The sequence below is a fragment of the Chiloscyllium plagiosum genome, unplaced genomic scaffold (genome assembly GCF_037043375.1).
Source record: "Chiloscyllium plagiosum isolate Xiang-an unplaced genomic scaffold, Cpla_swu_hap1 HiC_scaffold_2, whole genome shotgun sequence".
Taxonomy (NCBI): Eukaryota; Metazoa; Chordata; class Chondrichthyes; order Orectolobiformes; family Hemiscylliidae; genus Chiloscyllium; species Chiloscyllium plagiosum.
In genome coordinates, this window is record NW_028270140.1 from 91,897,532 (window position 1) to 91,917,972 (window position 20,441).

Consider the following 20,441-nt stretch of genomic DNA (forward strand, 5'->3'; position numbering starts at 1 on the left):
CAAGGAGAACTAGATATTTGGATACAACATTGGCTAGAAGGTAGGAGACAGAGAGTGGTAGACAGTTGTTTTTCAGATTGGAGCCCTCTGACCAGCAGTGGGTCGCAGGGATCAGTGCTGGGTCTATTGCTTTATGTCATCTTTATGAATGACTATAGGAGGTGTGGCTGGTATGTTTGCAGATGACACCAAAATTGGTGGTGTAGTGGATAGCAAAGAAGGATACCTCAGAGTACAAAAGGACCTTGATCGGATGGACCATTTGACTGAGGAATGGCAGATGGAGTTTAATTCTAGATAACTGAGAGGTGCTACATATTGGTAAGGCAAATCAGGGCAGGACTTATACACTTAATGGTAAGGTCCTGGGAATGTTGCCAAACAAAGGAACCTTGGAGTGCAGATTCATAGTTCCTTGAAAGTGGAGTTGCTGGTAGACTATGCAGTGAAGGCTTGTCTTTATTGGATACTGCATTGAGTATAGGAGTTGGGAAATCATGTTGTGGCTGTACAGGACATTGGTTAAGCCACTTCTGTAATACAGCACTCAGTTCTGGTCTCATTGCTATGGGAAAGATGTTGTTAAACTTGAAAGAGTTCCGAAAAGATTTACAAAGAGGTTGAGCTATAGGGAGAGGCTGAATAGGCTACTTTCTCTGGAGCATCAAAGACTAGGAGTGGCTTTACAGAGATTTATAAAATCGTGAGGGGCATGGATAGAGTGAATAGTCAAGGTATTTTCCCCAGGATATGGGAGTCCAGATTAGACAGTATACATTTAAGGTGTGAGAGAAAAGATTTAAAAGGGACCTAAGGGGAATTTTTTTCTCAGAGGGTGGTGCATGTATGGAATGAGCTGTGAGAGGAAGCGGTGGAGGCCAGTACAATTACAACATTTAAAAGGCATCTGGATGGATATATGAATAGGAACGGTTTGGAGGGATATGGGCCAAATGCTGTCAAATGGGACTAGATTAATTTAGGCATGGATGAGTTGGACTGAAGGATGTATTTCCATGCTGTACATCTCTATGTCTCTATGACATTGTCTAACTCCTGAGTAACTATAAAGCTAACCTTATACTTACCTCACAAACACCTCCCCAGAGCACCCTCACCCAGCCCAGGGTCTATTTCATAACCTCATTCTTCCCCCTTCCCCCCAAGAGTCCTTTTCATCCATGCCAGACCTGTTCCCCCTTCCTACACTCCAGGCATACTCCCCCAACCTTGCTCTGCACTTGCCCCTTTGAACCGCTCCACACATTATTGCTGTGTTGCATTACAGGAAAATTCTTGTATGGAACACAGCCATCATTGGCATGGCCAGGATTAGTTGCTGTTCCCAAATGTCTTTGAACTGATCGGCCATTTTTGAAGGCAATTAAGAGTCAACTATACTGCTGTGGATCTAGAAGCACGTGTATCTTTATGTGAGGACAGCATATTTCCTTCCCTAAAGGGCATTAGTAAATCAGATCAATTTTCATAATGATAGAAAGCTACATGATCACTATTAGGTTCCCTTTTAATTTCAGATTTTATTGAATTCAAATGTGATCATCTGCCATGTTAGAATTTGAGCCCATGTTTCCCAGAACATTAACCAGGGCCTCTGAATAACTGGTCCAGTGATATTACGGTTGAAACTTTATTGCTGGAACAGCACAGCAGGTCAGGCAGCATCCAGGGAACAGGAGATTCGACGTTTCGGGCACAGGCCCTTCTTCAGGAAGGGCCTGTGCCCGAAACGTCGAATCTCCTGTTCCCTGGATGCTGCCTGACCTGCTGTGCTGTTCCAGCAATAAAGTTTCAACTTTGATCTCCAGCATCTGCAGACCTCACTTTCTCCAGTGATATTACCACTATACTACAGTCTTCCTTAAAATTGAGAGGACTATCTTTGCCATGAACTGAACAGTGAACAGCTGAAGAGAAGGAACATGAGGTGGAAGAGGATGAATTGAAAATGAGGAGGAAAGTAACTTTTTCTTTGGGCTGTTTGTGAAGAAAATGTCCAAGCATGAGGCCAGTAACTACAAGCTCAATTTCCTATTCACTGTCACATGCCTCACCTTTCCTTCGTCACTGATCAACACACTGTCTGCTTACAAAACTGAACTATAATCCAACACAAAATAAATATTCCAAACCAAATTTATAAATGAAATCCTGCATTTGTAAACATAAGTCAATTTTGAAAATGTCCTTAATGTTTGTCTTTGGCTGTCATAATGATCCTACTTAGCGTTATGACTGTGACATGATGGGTAGAAGGTTTCTGGAGGAGACTGAAGATGGGCTTTGAAGGTCAAGCAGTCCTCGGACAGGAAGGCCTGGCAGCAGACTGCATCATGGCAGCATGACTGGCAGGGAGGCACTAATGGAGTGGTGCAGGTGGGAAGATGGATGTTATTTCCCTGAAAAAAGACCTACAGCTCTATAGAGTCAAAGCCATTCATCCAAAGTGGTGCTTCATTAGTCTTACAATTTGTAAGAAGAGAGTTAGATTGGAATGTGTGAATGGAAATTTTTGTCTGTCTGCTGTTATTGATGACAGTCTGGGGACACCTCAACAGTGTACCGTCTAGAGAAGCACAGAATCACAGACAACATCCCAATTTTTGTGTTTAACTACAGACATGAGGGCTCCAGGAATTGTTGTTAGTGTCAGTTGACAGTTTTACCATCATTACCACAGCAACAAGCTGGCCAATAAGTGCATTTGTGTTCAACAGCTTAACATGGTTCCTATGACTATCGCTATGCTTTATTAACATGGTTACTATGACTATCACTCTGCTTAATTTCACAATTATATTTTAAAAAAATCTCCATGGTTTGTGGTAATCTTATACAGGTGAACTCAGATTCAGCCTTTCACATCTGAGAGTTTGATGAAACACCAAACAATTCAAACTTTATCTCTTGGGAGCTAATCAAGACAATGCAGAAGTAGAATTGATTATTTGACAAGCTGGTTTGTCTTCAAAGGAGAACTTTTGAGTTCAATGTTTTGAGCATGTTGCTTCTTAAACCAGAAATCAACGGTCACATAGGAAGAAATGTGATGCCATTATTTCAGATAAAGCAAGATTTTACATCACCTGCATCTCCAGAGAGAGATTAATCAGATTGCAATCCAAAGTCTATCTAGTTGTCGCCAGAAAATCAATACTCTTGAAATTGCAAGCCTACTTAATGTTAAGCATCCCATTAGTATATTACATGGGGCTGATTAGAAAACCAACTCATAAGTGTTAGACTAGAGTGCAGAGTTAAAAGAAAAAGTCTTGCAAAAATATACATGAAAATTATACATGTCAATATAAAATGCATAAGGATTCCCATTCCTTCAGCAATGCACAGGAATTAATCATTTTATCCAATAAACCAGCTATAAGAGTAACATTCTCTACTTCCTAAAGTTTGTTTTAGTGTCACATAATGCTGAAAGGCAAAGGTGTGGCTGGATGATCAACAATAGGTCCTTCATCTACCAGGGCAACAGGCTACCACTGCACAAACAGTGATCCACCTGACCTTGACAGGAATGTTGTCAATCCTATAAAACTCTGCAAATGTCGACAGAAAATTAATCATTTCGAGAAAACCGTGTTACCAACAGTGATAATTCCCAGTGATCATTGATTATAAAGTAATAAGTAGTCGATTTGAAATAATTTAAGAAACAATTTGAAGTCCCCTGATTGAGATCCATATTTATTTGTGACTTGTAATTCAGAAGACAGTGTGATAAGGGAGAATTGGGTTATGGGATCAAGGGGTAACTTTACCAGAAATAAGCTAAATTTAATTTTTGGCGAGTTTCCTGGAGTTTTTTCTTCTCTGCAAGCCAAAGCAGGTTTTCTCACAGTATCATCCCAATCTCACCTCATTAACAATGCCTCATGCTCCTATGACATCCTGCTTATTTTATTTTCGCACTTGTTGAAGGTGCAAATTCTTGCTATGTTCAGGTTATCTGGGGATTCCTGGCACCAGTGCCATCTTTGAACCCCAGCGTTAACTGTCCCAGAGTTGGTCTTCAGCACACGCGTAGTGCCACAGCAATCACAAACTAATACTTCTCATGGTATACAGGTAGCATGGCTGACAGATTCTCACAGATCCAACTGCATAATCCAACATACATCACTGTTTAAGTATCAGTTCATTCAGCTAACGTGTCCTTTGCCACATGCCATCTTACATCCCTAAATCAGTGCGTTCTTTTTTCTCGGAGAAAGTGAGGACTGCAGATGCTGGAGATCAGAGCTGAAAATGTGTTGCTGGAAAAGCACAGCAGGTCAGGCAGCATCCAAGGAGCAGGAGAATCGACGTTTCGGGGCATGAGCCCTTCTTCAGGAATGAGGAAAGTGTGCCCAGCAGGCTAAGATAAAAGGTAGGGAGGAGGGACTTGGGGGAGGGGCGTTGGAAATGCAATAGGTGGAAGGAGGTTAAGGTGAGGGTGATCGGCCGGAGTGGGGGTGGGGGCGGAGAGGTCAGGAAGAAGATTGCAGGTTAGGAAGGTGGTGCTGAGTTCGAGGGTTGGGACTGAGACAAGGTGGGGGGAGGGAAAATGAGGAAACTGGAGAAATCTGAGTTCATCCCTTGTGGTTGGAGGGTTCCTAGGCGGAAGATGAGGCACTCCTCCTCCAGCCATCGTGTTGCTATTGTCTGGTGATGGAGGAGTCTAAGGACCTGCATGTCCTTGGTGAAGTGGGAGGGGGAGTTGAAGCGTTGAGCCACGGGGTGGTTGGGTTGGGTGTCCCAGAGGTGTTCTCTGAAACGTTCCGCAAGTAGGCGGCCTGTCTCCCCAATATAGAGGAGGCCACATCGGGTGCAGCGGATGCAGTAAATGAGGTGTGTGGAGGTGCAGGTAAATTTGTGACGGATATGGAAGGATCCTTTGGGGCCTTGGAGGGAAGTAAGGGGGTAGGTGTGGGCGCAAGTTTTGCATTTCTTGCGGATGCAGGGGAAGGTGCCGGGAGTGGAGGTTGGGTTGGTGGGGGGCAATAGACCTGACAAGGGAGTCACGGAGGGAGTGGTCTTTTTGGAATGCTGATAGGGGAGGGGAGGGAAATATATCTCTGGTGGTGAGGTCCGTTTGAAGGTGGCGAAAATGACGACGGATGATATGATGTATATGGAGGTTGGTGGGGTGGTAGGTGAGGACCAGTGGGGTTCTGACCTGGTGGTGATTGGAGGGGCGGGGCTCAAGGGCGGAAGAGCGGGAAGTGGAGGAGATGCGGTGGAGAGCATCGTCGATCACGTCTGGGGGGAAATTGCGGTCTTTGAAGAAGGAGGCCGATACAGTCATCGATGTAGCGGAGGAAAAGGTGGGGGTGGTGCCAGTGTAGCTGCGGAAGATGGATTGTTCCACATATCCTATGAAGAGGCAGGCATAGCTGGGGGTCATGCAGGTGCCCATGGCTACTCCTTTGGTTTGGAGGAAGTGGGAGGATTGGAAAGAGAAGTTGTTCAGGGTGAGGGCCAGTTTCTTTTTTCTAACCAATATGCAGCCTAGCATTGTTTCATTATCAGTGTGGGAACATCACATACAGGAAAACCTTCAAAACGTTTCAAAACGGTCACTTTTATTCACCAATAGCAAAAGCAAATGGAAACAAACAGACGCTTCTCAGAACAGAAACAAATTACTTGCCTTTCAAGCAGCAACAATTTTACAGTTAATGAATGATCACTCCACACAGCTCTTATCTACTGGAAGTGGGTGACAATTAAGTCCTATCTGGCTTGTAGAGCTTGAAGCTGCTGCACTCTGTCATGCATAATGTGATGTTCCTGCTGCTTAATTGCTGTTTGTCATATCATTCTCCTCAGAACCTCCTGGCCCTCTCAATATATGCACACTTTATTACGTCCTGTACCTGTAATAAACCAACTACGTTGCAATGTCTACTGCCCAGGCTGCAGTACTAATCTCATCACGAGAAGAAACAATGTGATCTGGCGTAAATGGCATCAATAACAATCTTGGTACATTTGTGAGCAGATCCCTGACAGGGCTCCAGTGACTCCTTGGAAGAAGCCTGTTGCATAGTAATTTATCATAGTTTTCAACTTGACAGCCACTGGAACAGAATGGCCACGCTTTCATGTCACAGATCCCACTCCAGCAGTTGATACAGTTCTGAGCCAGTGTCCCAGGATATCTTCGATCTGAGATCAGACTGCCTCACTTATATGGTCGAAATGGCATCAACAAAAATAGACTCTGGCTCTTCTGTACCTCCTGAGAAAACCTTCAGCTATGATCTCTTCATGTGGAGAGACGTTCAGCAGTCACTGGAAGATGCTGCTGATCCTGGGCTTGATAGCATATCTGTTCCTCATCCATTTCCCTTCGCTTTTGTTTCATTGCAGCAACACCCATGATAACCCCTGATGTGGCTGAATCCATTAGCCACACTTGTACTGAACCTGTGGGGGGTTCTTACAAAATATAGCAAGTGCTTAGTAATGTGAGCAGTCAGCTTTCGCATCACTCATATAGAGAGGCATCGAGGACGCTGACAAGGGCCAAAGAGTGTCTCTACATGGTACTTTGACACAGGGACCGTATTTTGATGAATAGTCGTCATAAAGAAACAGCAGGAATTTGTAAGTGTTGCAGGAATACTGATATCTTTTGTTCCCAGCCTCACATTAGTACATATGACAGCATGTTGAAGAATACTTACAGTTGGTGAGAGGAATCAAATTTGTGTCCTTGTGCAGCTAATTAGGTCTGCTAGCTTTGTACGGTCTGGCCCACAAATATCTCTGTTAAGGTCAACTGTGATTACTTCAGAGATGATGATCTTCAATTGGCAATGGCAAATGACAAGATTAATTCTGAATAGCATTTGATCTCCACACTGTTGGACACTGTATACAATTTCACATTCACTTGCTCTGATTATAGATGACTTCAACATTTTCTCTGCAAGTGTATGATTGATGCAATTACTCCTTAAAGAAACTCCCATCACTCAAAAGTAAATTGTATGTGTTGAGACAGAAGAAAAACCACCGATTCTGCTAACATGATATGGTCGCACACATTTCCCAACTGCAATTCGCATTTAGGCTCAGCCTAGGAATCAGGGGACCTCCCTGAACCGCCATATCCTTTTCTTCATGATACTCCTAGACAGGCAGTACTGAGCTGCTTATTGATCTACTTAAGTTTTTGGAATGTAGGACCACAAACAGTTAGGAAGAGAATTTGAGGATGCTGACCCAGTAAAAGGCATGAAATGGCAATATCGTTCCAAGTCAGAATGGTATGTGTTGTGGAAGGGAACTTGCAGGTGTCAATATTCCCTCATATCTGCTGCTCTTGTCCTTCTTTGAAAGATGGATTTGTAAGGTTTTATCTAAGAAGCATTAGTGAATTAATGCTGTGCATCTTGTATATGATATGTACTGCTGCCACTGTGCCCTTGGTGACAATGCAAGTGAATGTTCAAGGTGGTGAATGGTGTGCCAATCAAACTGGTTGCTTTGTCCTGGATAGTGTCAAGTCTCTTGAGTGTTGCTGGGATTGCAATCATCTAGGCGATTAGAGATTATTCCACTACATTATTGGTTCCTTGAACAGGCATTGAGGAGATAGGAAGTGAGTTACTCCTGGCAGAATTCCTAGCTTCTGATCTGTTATTGTAGCCACAGTACTTATATACTTGGTCTGATTCAATTTCTGGTCAATAGTCATACCTGGGATATTCACAATGAACGGATTCAGTAATGGTAATGTCATTGAAAGTCAAGTGATGATGGTTAGATACTTAGTTGTTGGAGATGTTCATTACCTTGTACTTGTGTAGTGTGTGTTACTCGCTACTTATGAGGCCAAGGCTGTATGATGATTGGGTCTTGTTGCACATGAGCATAGAATGCTTCAATATCTGAGGAGACCTGAATGGTTCTGAACATTGTGCAGGTATTAGTGAAGATCCCTTCTTCTGTCCCTTTGGAGCAGCTGAAGTCAGTTGGGTCTTGTACAGTAAGCTGAGTACCCTCTCCAGTGATGTCCTAGGATTGATTAGTGATTAGATTCCCTGCAGTGTGGAAACAGGCCATTTGGCCCAACAAGTCCATACTCACCCTCCGAAGAGTCACCCACCCAGACCAATTTCTCTCTGACTAATACACCTAATATTATGGGAAATTTAACATGGCCAATTCACCCAACCCGCACATCTTTGGACTGTGGGAGGAAACCGGTGGGAACCCATGCAGACACAGGAGGAATATGCAAACTCAACACAGACAGTCGCCCAAGGCTGGAATCGAACCCGGGTCCCTGGCGCTGTGAGGCAGCAGTGCTAACCACTTAGCCACCATGCTGCAAAGATGATTGACTTCCAGCAACGCCTGTCTATATTCCATTATACCATGTATGACTCTAACCAGCAAAATGGTTTCCTCCAAATTCACACAGAATCCAGTTTTGCTAGGGCTCCCCGATGCCACATTTCATTGAATGCTTCCTTGATGTTGAGGGCAGTCACTCACATCTCACTTCTAGAATTTAGCTTTTGTGAACAAGACTGAGATGAGGTCAGGAGCTAAGTGGCACTGCAGAGCATCTGTGAGAATAGGTTATTCCTTTGCAACTACTGCTTGATAGCACTGTTGATAACATCTTCCATCACTTTACTGACGGGGCAGTAATTGACTGAATTGGATTTATCCTACTTTTTGTGAACAAGGCATACCTGACCAGCTTTTCACATCCCTGGGGAGATGCCAGTGATGTGGTGTTCTGGAACAATTCTCTGTCTTTATTTCAGATCTCCAGCATTTGAGGTAGCTTGCTTTGATCTTGTTCAGTTGTATTAACTTAATAGGTTTTTAATTTTTAAAAATAACAGATGGGCTGCCTATTTCAGTGCTGATAGTGTACTGAAGGGATAAGTTAGTTAAGACTTAAAACTTTAGCCATATAGTCAGTAATAAACAAGCTAACAAAGTATGTGGGAACTAATAAGACAATTCTCCAAACTGTCAGGGTTTGTAGCTAGCAAATAGTTTTGGTGAGGAACAAACTATGCCTATAAAAATGATGGGAAACAAAGCTAATATGGGACAATGAATATTGATGTGTGGGAATTATAATTCTAATTGTATTATGCATGTTGTAATTTGTAAAAAGCTTCAAGGAGTTCTGTAATTCAGTACAGTGAGTGTTTGACCCCAATGTTTAAGCTTCTCTCCATGCATGCATGAAATAAATGATTGTTAAGTGCTCTCCTGGAGTCCTCTATCAATTTACCAACTACCCCGACAATACTACGAATGCAATCTCTGTATTAAACAAAATTGTCATGTTGATATAATATTTGTTACCCAACGTCAATGTCAGATTTTACACATATGTGAGCATGCAGTAGTCCTGTTTTCCAAATGTAAAATCCAGTCTCTCAATTAATGTTGAATAGAAAGAGGGGAAAAGGAAATACAAATGTTTGAGTCCTTTCCAGTATTAAATCATATCACAGGTAATGTGTACATATCTGTCTTGATTCTATATTCCTTAAAACTCTTAACTAACAAAATATAGGAATTCCAAAGTTGAAATTTTCAACTGACTTTATGTCAATAAGTGTTTAGGAAAGACAGTTCTCTTTTTGTTAAAAAGACTTCTATCATTACCCCGAATTTTAAGTTTAGGCTTTCTTCTTATGACTCTCCCACCAGAGAAGACAGTTTATCTCTGTGTATGTCAATTGCATCATTGTTCAATCTTCTATATTTAAGAAACTACAAGTCCACTTTGCATCATCTGTTCTTAGAACACAATGCTTTCAGTATTTCAAGACACTGAAACAGATTACAATGTCTCAAATTTAAGCGAATGAGATAAACAGTAGGATTGCATGGATACTGAATTTTCCTCAATTGAGCCTTAAATGTGGCTAGGGCAGGTCAACTGGCCTGGGACCCACATTTCCTAAATCTAATTGCAGACAATTTGACAGTGGACAAGTGGATAGCAGGAAGGCAAGTGAGGACATCTTATGGGTAACATGTCTGCAAACCTACCAGCAGGAATTGTATGAATCTGCAATTATTAAAAGCAAAGCTATTCTGACTTTCATTGATTTTGTCAGAATGCAAGACTGAAATATGAAAACAATATTTTAAATTATACTTTGTAATGTACATAAATTAATGCATAAGCATTAAATATAAATAAATGTTGACGTGTGCATATATTGTCAGTGTGTGAAGTCAGTGGTACCAATTAAAAATACAGGCAGCTGGTTCCACCACGAGGCAAGCAATATTCAACAATTACAGTCCTATGCAGCTTTAATCCTCCCCATGGAGACAATTATCATAGAGAATGAGGCTGAAAAGGCACCGCTCCCCCTTTAATAAATTGATGAATTCTAAAAATGTAAACCTAAATTTGTTGTTCCATTTCCTTTTCCTATAGCTATCCTTACTTCAGCAATAAAGACAGCTCACCAGTCATTACTCTATTCTGCACAACTAATTAAAATGCCAAGTAATTAACTGAACACATTTTGAGTAGATTTCCTTTAAACTATCCTGAATCAATATCATTCACATTCTGCATTGGAAACTCTAGATACTGTCATCTCAACAAAAAAAGATGCCTTCACAGCAATATTTTTTTATGATGGCTCTTTGGAATGAAATAGAAAAAAATATCAACTTGCATATACTTTACATGTTAAAAAAACATTCCCCGTGGTTAACATGAGAATTATTAAAGAAAATTTAACACAGCCACATAATGAGACATATGGAGAAATTTTTCTGTCCCCCAAGAGGTGGAACGGAACTAAATGGTTCCATCTCAGAAGCCTGGATGGAAGTTTTTTTATATATCAAAAAGGTAGCAGGCCTCCTCCACCGCCACTCCTTCACCACCCAATTCCTGGAGGAAGAACGCCTCATCTTCCGCCTCGGAACACTTCAGCCCCAAGGGCATCAATGCGGACTTCACCAGTTTCCTCATTTCCCCTTCCCCTACCTTACCCCAGTTCCAATCTTCCAGCTCAGCACCAACCTCATGACCTGTCCTACCTGCCAATTTTCCTTCCCACTTATCTGCTCCACCATCCTCTCTGACCTATCTTCTTCATCTCCACCTCCATCCACCTATTGTACTCTTGGCTACCTCCTCTCCATCCCCCTCCCATTTATTTCTCCACCCCAGACCACCTCCCTTAATTCCTGATGAAGGGCTTTTGCCTGAAACGTCAATTTTCCTGCTCCTTGGATGCTGCCTGACCTGCTGTGCTTTTCCAGCACCACTCTAATCTAGACTCTGATCTCCAGCACCTGCAGTCCTCACTTTTGCCTCGGGTTACAGAGAAGGCAGCATTGCTGGCCCCAATGATTATCCCTGCTGAGATTTCCTCTCTGGTGCTTAGTGCCTCAGTTTGCTAACATTTCTTCTCCTCTACCAGCTGAAGGCTTTAGGCTCCTGCCTGACTGTTGAGCAGCAGGCCCACTTATTAGATTGGCAGCTTTCAGGTTCAGTGCATCCTGAATAGAAAGGCATCCCTATTGCAGTCATTTATTGGCCAGAAAACTCAGATTCAATGCTCACTTGCTCCTGTGAATTTCAGTATCAAGCATTTGCATCTAACATCAGGCAGTCTGCCCAACCAGAAAAATTATGCCTACTAGGTCAAGTAATAAAGAGTTAGTCAAATAATAGGTTATATTGAACATCTTGGAAGAGAGTGGTAAAAAGACAGCGAGCTTAAAGAGTGAATTGACAGCTTAGAATCTAGGCAGCTGAAGACATGGACAGACACCAATAATAGAATGATAAAAATTGGGAATATATAAGAGACCAGAGCTGAGGGAGGAAAGAGAGTTGAAGGTAGGGAAGGCAATGGCATGGAGGGATTTAAAACGAAGAATAAGAATTTTGAAATCAAGACTTTATCAGAAAAGGAGTGAAAGTAGTTCAGTTGGTTGGAATGATGGGAGAGCAAGACTTAATGTGAATTAGGTCATGGTTAGCACAGAGGAGTAAAGGTGAAACAAACCACTTTGTCCTTTGCTGAGTCAAACAAAGATACATTTCTTATAGGTCGTTTTGACAGAGATTGATAGAAGCTCTTTTCTTAACTGGGGTTAAAAGTGTTTTATGGGTAAACCTGAAGCACAAAATCAGATGTTCAAATACTATGGTCTGGAAGATATATTTAAAAACACCACTCAATAACATCATTCTCAGGTAGTTTGATATACATGCACTAAAATCTAAATTTTTTTCAGATTGGCAAATCAAATTTGTCTGAAACATGAAAAGTGGAGCAACATCCAGCAGTGTGGAAATTTGTAAATCTAAAGGGAAATGTCAAGGGACAGAATAGTGAAGTGAAAAATACATTGATAGATCAAGTTAATAAGCAAAATCAATCAATCAGTTTAATCTCATCATAAGGGATACTTTGGGAATCATAACTTTGAAATTTCACTTTGAGTTCAAAAGTGACATTTTTGTGTGTGAAACTACACCCCAAAAACTTAAATTAGCTAGTTACATAGGTATGAGGATTTGAGTTGGGTTCAGTAAATTAGATTAAAACATACAATGATGTGAACATAATAGTGATTATTTGAAGAAATATTCCATAATTCTCAACATTGAAAACAAAATGCATTCCACTAAAAATACATAATATCGGTGAGAAAGATTCTTCTGTGACTTACTCGGGAATTAAAGGGCAGTATTACATTCAAAAAGGTTATATTGTTGTGAAGAAAGATAATTAAACCCAGTTGGACTGGGAGAGTTATAGGAACTCAGCAAAAGGGATCAAAAAGCTAACAAAAATAAAAATACAAAACGTGAAAATAAATTTACCAAAACGCAAAAAAATTTTTATAAGTATATAAAATGACAGCATTAGTCATAGGTAAACATTAGTCAGAGAGTAATTGAGATACACAGCATGGAAACAGACCCTTTGGTCCAGTTTGTCCATGCCAACCAGATATCCTAAATAAATCTAATCCTGTTTGCCAGCTGGATCATTAGAGGCAAAAACAGGATAAATTATGTGGAATGTGCCAACAGCAGAGGCATGGAACAAATATTTTTGGACTTGATATTTGTGCCCAGGTTCCAAACCTGCCGTTGGGACAAAATGCAGGCCAAGAATCTGGACATGCCATGGGCAATGGCCCAAGGAATTTTTTGAGGTGCATCCAATAAACAAGCTGTTTCAGAGCCTGTACAAATAAGGATAGTGAATGTACTCCATAACTGAGGCTGTCAACTGGGAACCTTACAGGTCTGGAAGACTGACAGTGTCTCTTGGGGATGTAAATGCTGCCGTTGCAATTGGAAGAATGAGAAGTCATTTATAGATGGAGGCCTCCTCGAAAGACTTTTTAAAAGTTCAGAACTAAAACAATGGCTACAGCTGCCAGGCAGTCCTTGTGGAACACGGACCACATCATAAGAGGCCTGAGGCAGCAGCTGTGTTCCTCTAGCATTCATGGTGATGTGTTGTGAACAACAGTTAAAGAAGCCATTGCTGGCCCTACAGGTGCTAGTCCCAGAGGTAGATGTAGAGAAAGTGAATGAACTGGCTATGATTTTCCATACTTCTGTAGATTCCAGGAGGCCAGAGTAATGTATTCAAGTTTGCTGATGATACAAAGCCAGATGGGAAAGTAAGCTGAGGGCGACATGAAGGACTATATTTTCTTAGTTCCAATTGGGCTGGAACAGAGGTCAGCTAGAACAGAAGGAAAACAAAACTTCCTTGGGATGTCAATACCAGATGTCCTGGCTCTGCTTCTAGGCAGCTCACTTTCCTTAACGGGAGGAGGAGAACAAAGGAATTCACCTGCAGCTATTGTGAAAAAAATGCTACATATTTGTGAGCTTTTAACAATTTCATCTTCCAAAACTTTTCTAATATTGCCAGAGGCTGTCCAGCTACAAGGAGGTGAAGACCATATCGTGGGCAAATCTTAGTAGATGATGGAGTTTAAACAGCCAGGTAGAAGTACCTTTCATAGGTTAAAGAGTTTATCTCTTTGAAGTTCAAGTTGCAGGAGCCCATCACTGATCTGAAGTGAAGGTAGGATGAAGAATTTTGTCAATTTAGAGAGTTGCCACCTGTTTGGAAGTTTATGAGCACTGGAGCAAAACTGTGTGAAATCAGAATCCTCGTCCCAGCAGAAGAGGAAACTGAGAACAGTCAGGAATAGTAGTGGTGTCCCTTTCTCTGGATCAGGAGACCCAGACTCAAATCTCATCCACACCAGAGGCATGTAATAATATCTCTGAATTAAAAGATCTACAAATATGATTGATACATGAATGGGGGAAGGGAATGTTAATAGCCATACGCTAATCTTTATTTTTTCTCTCTACTTTATGATATTACTGTAGGTATTATCATTCATGATAGTTGGCGAAAGCAGTCTGCAGCAAGCCTGACCTCTGACCATCTCTAAAGATGATGAAACATCATCACACCATTTCTCCACTTAGGGTTACACTTTTAGGATGAGACTCAGGGTCACAACCTGGTGAGCACATCACAGACATAGCCCTCCAGTTGATGGTGAATATGACAACCAAGGCTCCTGATTGCTGGACACCAGCAACTTGCTCCTGGAAACTTTCATAGGAAACATTCATAGGAAATAAGGTTGGGAACATCTGGTAGAGATATCAGAAACCATATGCAGCATGTCGCTTTCTCCATGAAAAAACCAGTGACTGCCATGAATAGCAGAATATTCAGTGGTCACCAGATGTGCATTCTGACCTACATTCCATCAGTCTGGTCTTGAGCTATATACAGCGGTGGCCAGATGAGAGGGAGACAAGGCATGTCAATCATCATTTAGGCAACCTTTCCTCTCCTAGAATCAAAGAGGTACCATTGTGTACCGAGGAGTATCACGTGTTGCCCAGAGGCATCTTCTTGGGGTGTTCCAAGGATGTACTGCTGGTCCTCCTCCCCTCTGCCAGTGTCCACATTGCCTCCAGTAGGTGGAACTAGGTATAAGTTGCTATGAGAAAAAAATGGAGCGGTGATAAGCTTATGTTGTACACAAAAAAATTCATGCTGAGGCCGGGAGTTCAAGTCCACGCTGAGGGAGGGAGCCCCAGTCCACGCTGAGGTTGGGAGTACAACTGCACACTGAGGCTGGGAGTCCACGCTTTCACCCTGAACATTGCTGATACAGCCCGTGCATGGGAGGTAAAATAAAAAGAAAGAAAAAGTGAAAAGAGAGAGAAAGAAAGGAAAGAAACACACACAACGAACAACCTCCGGCTCAGGAGTTCTGCTCCACTGCTATCTTGAAGAGACAGTCACAATCTATATAAATATATCATACATATCATAAGTATGATCAACCAAATAGTAAAATGAGTTTACAGCTTATCATTAAAGCAGATAATCCAACAGCTAAATTGGATAAGAAAGAAGATTAAGATCTGGATTGAGATTTCCACTCTGGAACTGTGCAATATCAGAAGTCAGAATGCTCCAACATTAACTTGACCGATTGCGATAATACTTACTGCAACTGCCTCCAGAACTTGTTTGACAGCACTTGCAGCATCTTTTTCACTGTAATATCCCTTTTCAACAATCCTACATTGGGAAAATTAAAATTTGTTACAAAAGGCAAAGTAATGAGTGCTTTTATGTCAGTGTTATGGTTTGTATTCACAGAACATAGAACATAAAAAAATACAGCGCAGTACAGGCCCTTTGGCCCTCGATGTTGCGCTGATCCAAGCCCACCTACACTAGCCCACTATCCTTCATATGCCTATCCAATGCCCGTTTAAATGCCCATAAAGAGGGAGAGTCCACCACTGCTACTGGCAGGGCATTCCATGAACTCACGACTCGCTGAGTAAAGAATCTACCCCTAACATATGTCCTATACCTACCACCCCTTAATTTAAAGCTATGCCCCCTTATAATAGCTGACTCCATACTTGGAAAAAGGTTCTCATGGTCAACCCTATCCAAATCCCTAATCATCTTGTACACCTCTATCAAGTCACCCCAAAACCTTCTTTTCTCCAATGAAAACAGCCCCAAGTGCCTCAGCCTTTGCTCAAACAATCTTCCTACCATACCAGGCAACATCCTGGTAAACCTTCTCTGCACCCGTTCCAGTGCCTCCACATCCTTCCTATAGTATGGCGACCAAAACTGCACACAATACTCCAGATGCGGCCGCACCAGAGTCTTATACAACTGTAACATGACCTCAGGACTCCGGAACTCAATTCCTCTATCAATAAAAGCCAGTACGCTATATGCCTTCTTCACTGCACTATTTACCTGGGGGGCGACTTTCAGAGATCTGTGTACATGGACACCAAGATCCCTCTGCTCATCGACACTACCAAGTATCCGACCATTAGCCCAGTACTCCATCTTTTTGTTACTCTTACCAAAGTGAATCACCTCACACTTACCTACATTGAACTCCATTTGCCATCTTTCGGCCCAGCTCTGCAGCTTATCTATATCCTGCTGTAATCTGACACATCCTTCCTCACTGTCAACAACTCCACCGACTTTCATATCATCCGCAAACTTGCTCACCCAACCTTCTAGCCCCTCCTCCAGGTCATTTATAAAAATGACAAACAGCAATGGTCCCAAAACAGATCCTTGCGGAACACCGCTAGTAACTGCACTCCAAGATGAACCTTTACCATCAACTACTACCCTCTGTCTTCTTCCAGCCAGCCAATTCCTAATCCAAACCTCCAACTCACCCTCAATGCCATACCTCCGTATTGTTTGCAGTAGCCTACCATGGGGAACCTTATCAAACGCCTTACTAAAATCCATATACACCACATCTACCGCTTTACCCTCGTCCACCTCCTTAGTCACCTTCTCAAAGAATTCAATAAGGTTTGTGAGGCACGACCTGCCCTTCACAAAACCATGCTGACTATCCTTGATCACATTATTCCTATCCAGATGTTCATAAATCCTATCCCTTACAATTCTCTCTAAGACTTTGCCCACAACAGAAGTGAGACTCACCGGCCTATAGTTACTAGGGTTATCCCTACTCCCCTTCTTGAACAAGGGAACCACATTTGCTATCCTCCAGTCTTCTGGCACTATTCCTGTAGACAACGAGTACATAAAAATCAAGGCCAATGGCTCTGCAATCTCCTCCCTTGCTTCCCAGAGAATCCTAGGATAAATGCCATCAGGCCCAGGGGACTTATCTATTTTCACCCTTTCCAGAATTTTCAACACCTCTTCCCTACATACCTCAAAGCCGTCCATTCTAATTAATTGTGACTCAGTATTCACTGTTCTTGAGTGAATACTGACGAAAAGTATTCATTCAGTGTCTCCCCAATCTCTTCAGCCTCCACACGCAACTTCCCACTACTATCCTTGACTGGACCTATTCCTACCCTAGTCATTCTTTTATTCCTGACATACCTATAGAAAGCCTTTGGGTTTTCCCTAATCCTACCAACTAAGGACTTTTCATGTCCCCTCCTTGCTGCTCTTAGCTCTCTCTTCAGATCCTTCCTGGCTACCTTATAACTCTCAATCGCCCCAATTGAACCTTCACGCCTCATCTTTACATAGGCCGCCCTCTTCCCTTTAACAAGGGATTCCAATTCCTTATTAAACCACGGCTCCCTCACATGACTCTTTCCTCCCTGCCTTACAGGTACATACTTATCAAGGACACTCAATAGTTGCTCCTTGAACAAGCTCCACATATCAATTGCACCCTTCCCTTGAAGCCTACTTTTCTAAGCCACGCATCCTAAGTCGTGCCTCACCGCATCATAATTTCCCTGCCCCCAGCTATAACTCTTGCCCTGCAGTGCACACTTATCCCTCTCCATCACTAGAGTAAAAGTCACCGAATTGTGGTCACTGTCCCCAAAGTGCTCACCTACCTCCAATTCTAACATCTGGCCTGGTTCATTACCCAGAACCAAATCCAGTATGGCCTCACCTCTTGTTGGCCTGTCTACATATTGTGTCAGGAAACCCTCCTGCACACACTGGACAAACACCGACCCATCTAACGAACTCGAGCTATAGCTTTCCCAGTCAATATCTGGAAAGTTAAAGTCCCCCATAACAAACACCCTATTACTTTCACTCTTCTCCTGAATCATCCTCTCAATCCTTTCTTCTATGTCTCTAGGACTATTAGGAGGCCTGTAAAAAACTCCTAACAGGGTGACCTCACCTTTCCTATTCCTAACCTCAGCCCAAACTACCTCAGATGGCGAGTCTTCATCCATCGTCCTTTCCACCACTGTAATACTATCTTTGACAAGCAATGCCACACCTCCCCCTCTTTTACCCCCACCTCTGACCCTACTAAAACATTTAAACCCTGGAACCTGCAACAGCCAATCCTGTCCCTGTTCTACCCATGTCTCCGTAATAGCCACAACATCGAAATCCCAGGTATCAACCCACGCTACAAGTTCACCTACCTTATTTCGTATACTTCTTGCATTGAAGTATAAACACTTCAAGCCACTTTCCTGTTTACAGGCACCCTCCTTTGAGACTGATGCCATGTTCCTAACCTCCCTACACTCTAGGTCCTGCACCCCAAAGCTACAGTCTAGGTTCCCATGCCCCTGCAGAGTTAGTTTAAACCCCCCCCAAGAGCACTAGCAAACCTCCCCCCAAGGATACTGGTGCCCCTCAGGTTCAGGTGTAGACCACCCTGTTTATAGAGGGCCCACCTTCCCCAGAAAGAACCCCAGTTATCCAGATACCGGAATCCCTCCCTCCTGCACCATCCCTGTAGCCACGCATTTAACTGTTCTCTCTCCCTATTCCTCGACTCTCTATCACGTAGCACAGGTAACAAACCAGAGACAACAATTCTGTTTGTTCTAACTTTGAGCTTCCAACCTAGCTCCCTGAAAGCCTGCCTAACATCCTCAGCCCTCTTCCTACCTATGTCGTTGCTGCCAATGTGGACCACGACTTCGGGCTGCTCCCCCTCTCCCTTAAGGACCCGGAAAACACGATCAGAGACGTCACGTACCCTTGCACCTGGGAGGCAACATACCAAACGTGAGTCTCTCTCGCACCCACAAAACCGCTTATCTGTGCCCCGAACTATCGAGTCCCCAATAACTATTGCTCTGCTGTTCTCCACCCTTCCCTTCTGAGCAACGGGGACAGGCTCCGGGCCAGAGGCCTGAACCCCATTGCTTACCCCTGGTAAGTCCCCCCCCTACAAGTATCCAAAACGGTATACTTGTTCTTGAGGGGAACGGCTGCAGGGGGTCCCTGCACTGGCTGTTTCCTCCCAGTGCCCTTCACTGTCACCCATCTGTCTGCAATCCTTGGAGTTACTACTTCCCTAAAGCTCCGATCTATGACCCCCTCTGCCTCCCGAATGATCCTAAGTTCATCCAACTTCTGCTCCAGTTCCCTAACACGGTCTTGGAGGAGCTGGAGATGGGTGCACTTCCTGCAAGTGTAATCAGCAGGGACAACCATGGCATCCCTCACCTCAAACATATTGCAAGAGGAACATTGCATTGCCTTCACTGCCATCCCTCTAAAAGTAACCTTTTAAAAAAAAAACTAGGTCTAAAGAATAGAACAAGCAAAATGCAGCACTTACCTACTTACCACAACAGGTCTTATTATTAGGTTAGAGGAGGAGGGCGGGTGGGAGGCACTACCTCTGTAGTGCCCCGGGTTCCTCTCCTGCGCGCTTTTATAGGGAAAAAAACCCACCCAGGTAAGCTTGCGCTACACCAGCTTCTGGGTCCGCTCCGCGCTTTTTTTTAAAAAAATCTTTCAAATTTAAACCTAAACAAACGTCACCGAGCCTTCAAGCAACCACTGCCAAACAGCCCTTACCTGCTCCGCTGAGAGAGTGAGCTCATGAAAAATTATTAGGTTTTATTAAAGCCAGGACTCTCAATGTTACCATGATTTGCACAATCGGGTTGAGGAAATTACCCATGTAGATTATCAAATAACCATATTAATATTTTCAATGTTTTGCTTTAAGGCTTTTCACAAGGGTTCCTGATAAATTTTTAATAGCTAAAATACATAGGATGACCTTTCATTTTGAGTGGTCCATGTCAATGTTTATGTCCCACAATGAAATCCTCCCGTTGTCAAATGCAAGCAGCATAACCTTCTATTTTTTTTCCCCACATGATTATTGAGATACCCTTGTAAAGCATCTATGATAATTTGTTCAAGTAATCCTTATGTTTATTCCAGTGACATTATATTTAACAATTATAATGGACTTGACTTTGAAGTTTTAGTGTCACCTGGATTTTGTTTTGAATCAGTGAAAGGACAGTGGAATATTGTTTTATAAGATCTTAAGTCATATGTCTTGTAATAATTGAAATGTCTATGAATGTTGTTTATATCTTCCAGAAGGCATTT

General features: G+C 42.6%; 1 protein-coding gene across 3 annotated transcripts in view; it reads right to left on the reverse strand.

Moving 5' to 3' along the window:
* Window positions 1–20,441, reverse strand: part of LOC122560168 (calcium/calmodulin-dependent protein kinase type IV) — a 163,190-nt gene that overhangs the window by 42,957 nt on the left and 99,792 nt on the right. For all 3 annotated transcript variants that reach the window (XM_043710559.2, XM_043710542.2, XM_043710525.2), the window contains exon 5: window positions 15,560–15,632. In XM_043710559.2, the coding sequence (XP_043566494.1) occupies window positions 15,560–15,632 (73 nt within the window). The remainder of the gene's footprint in view (window positions 1–15,559; window positions 15,633–20,441) is intronic.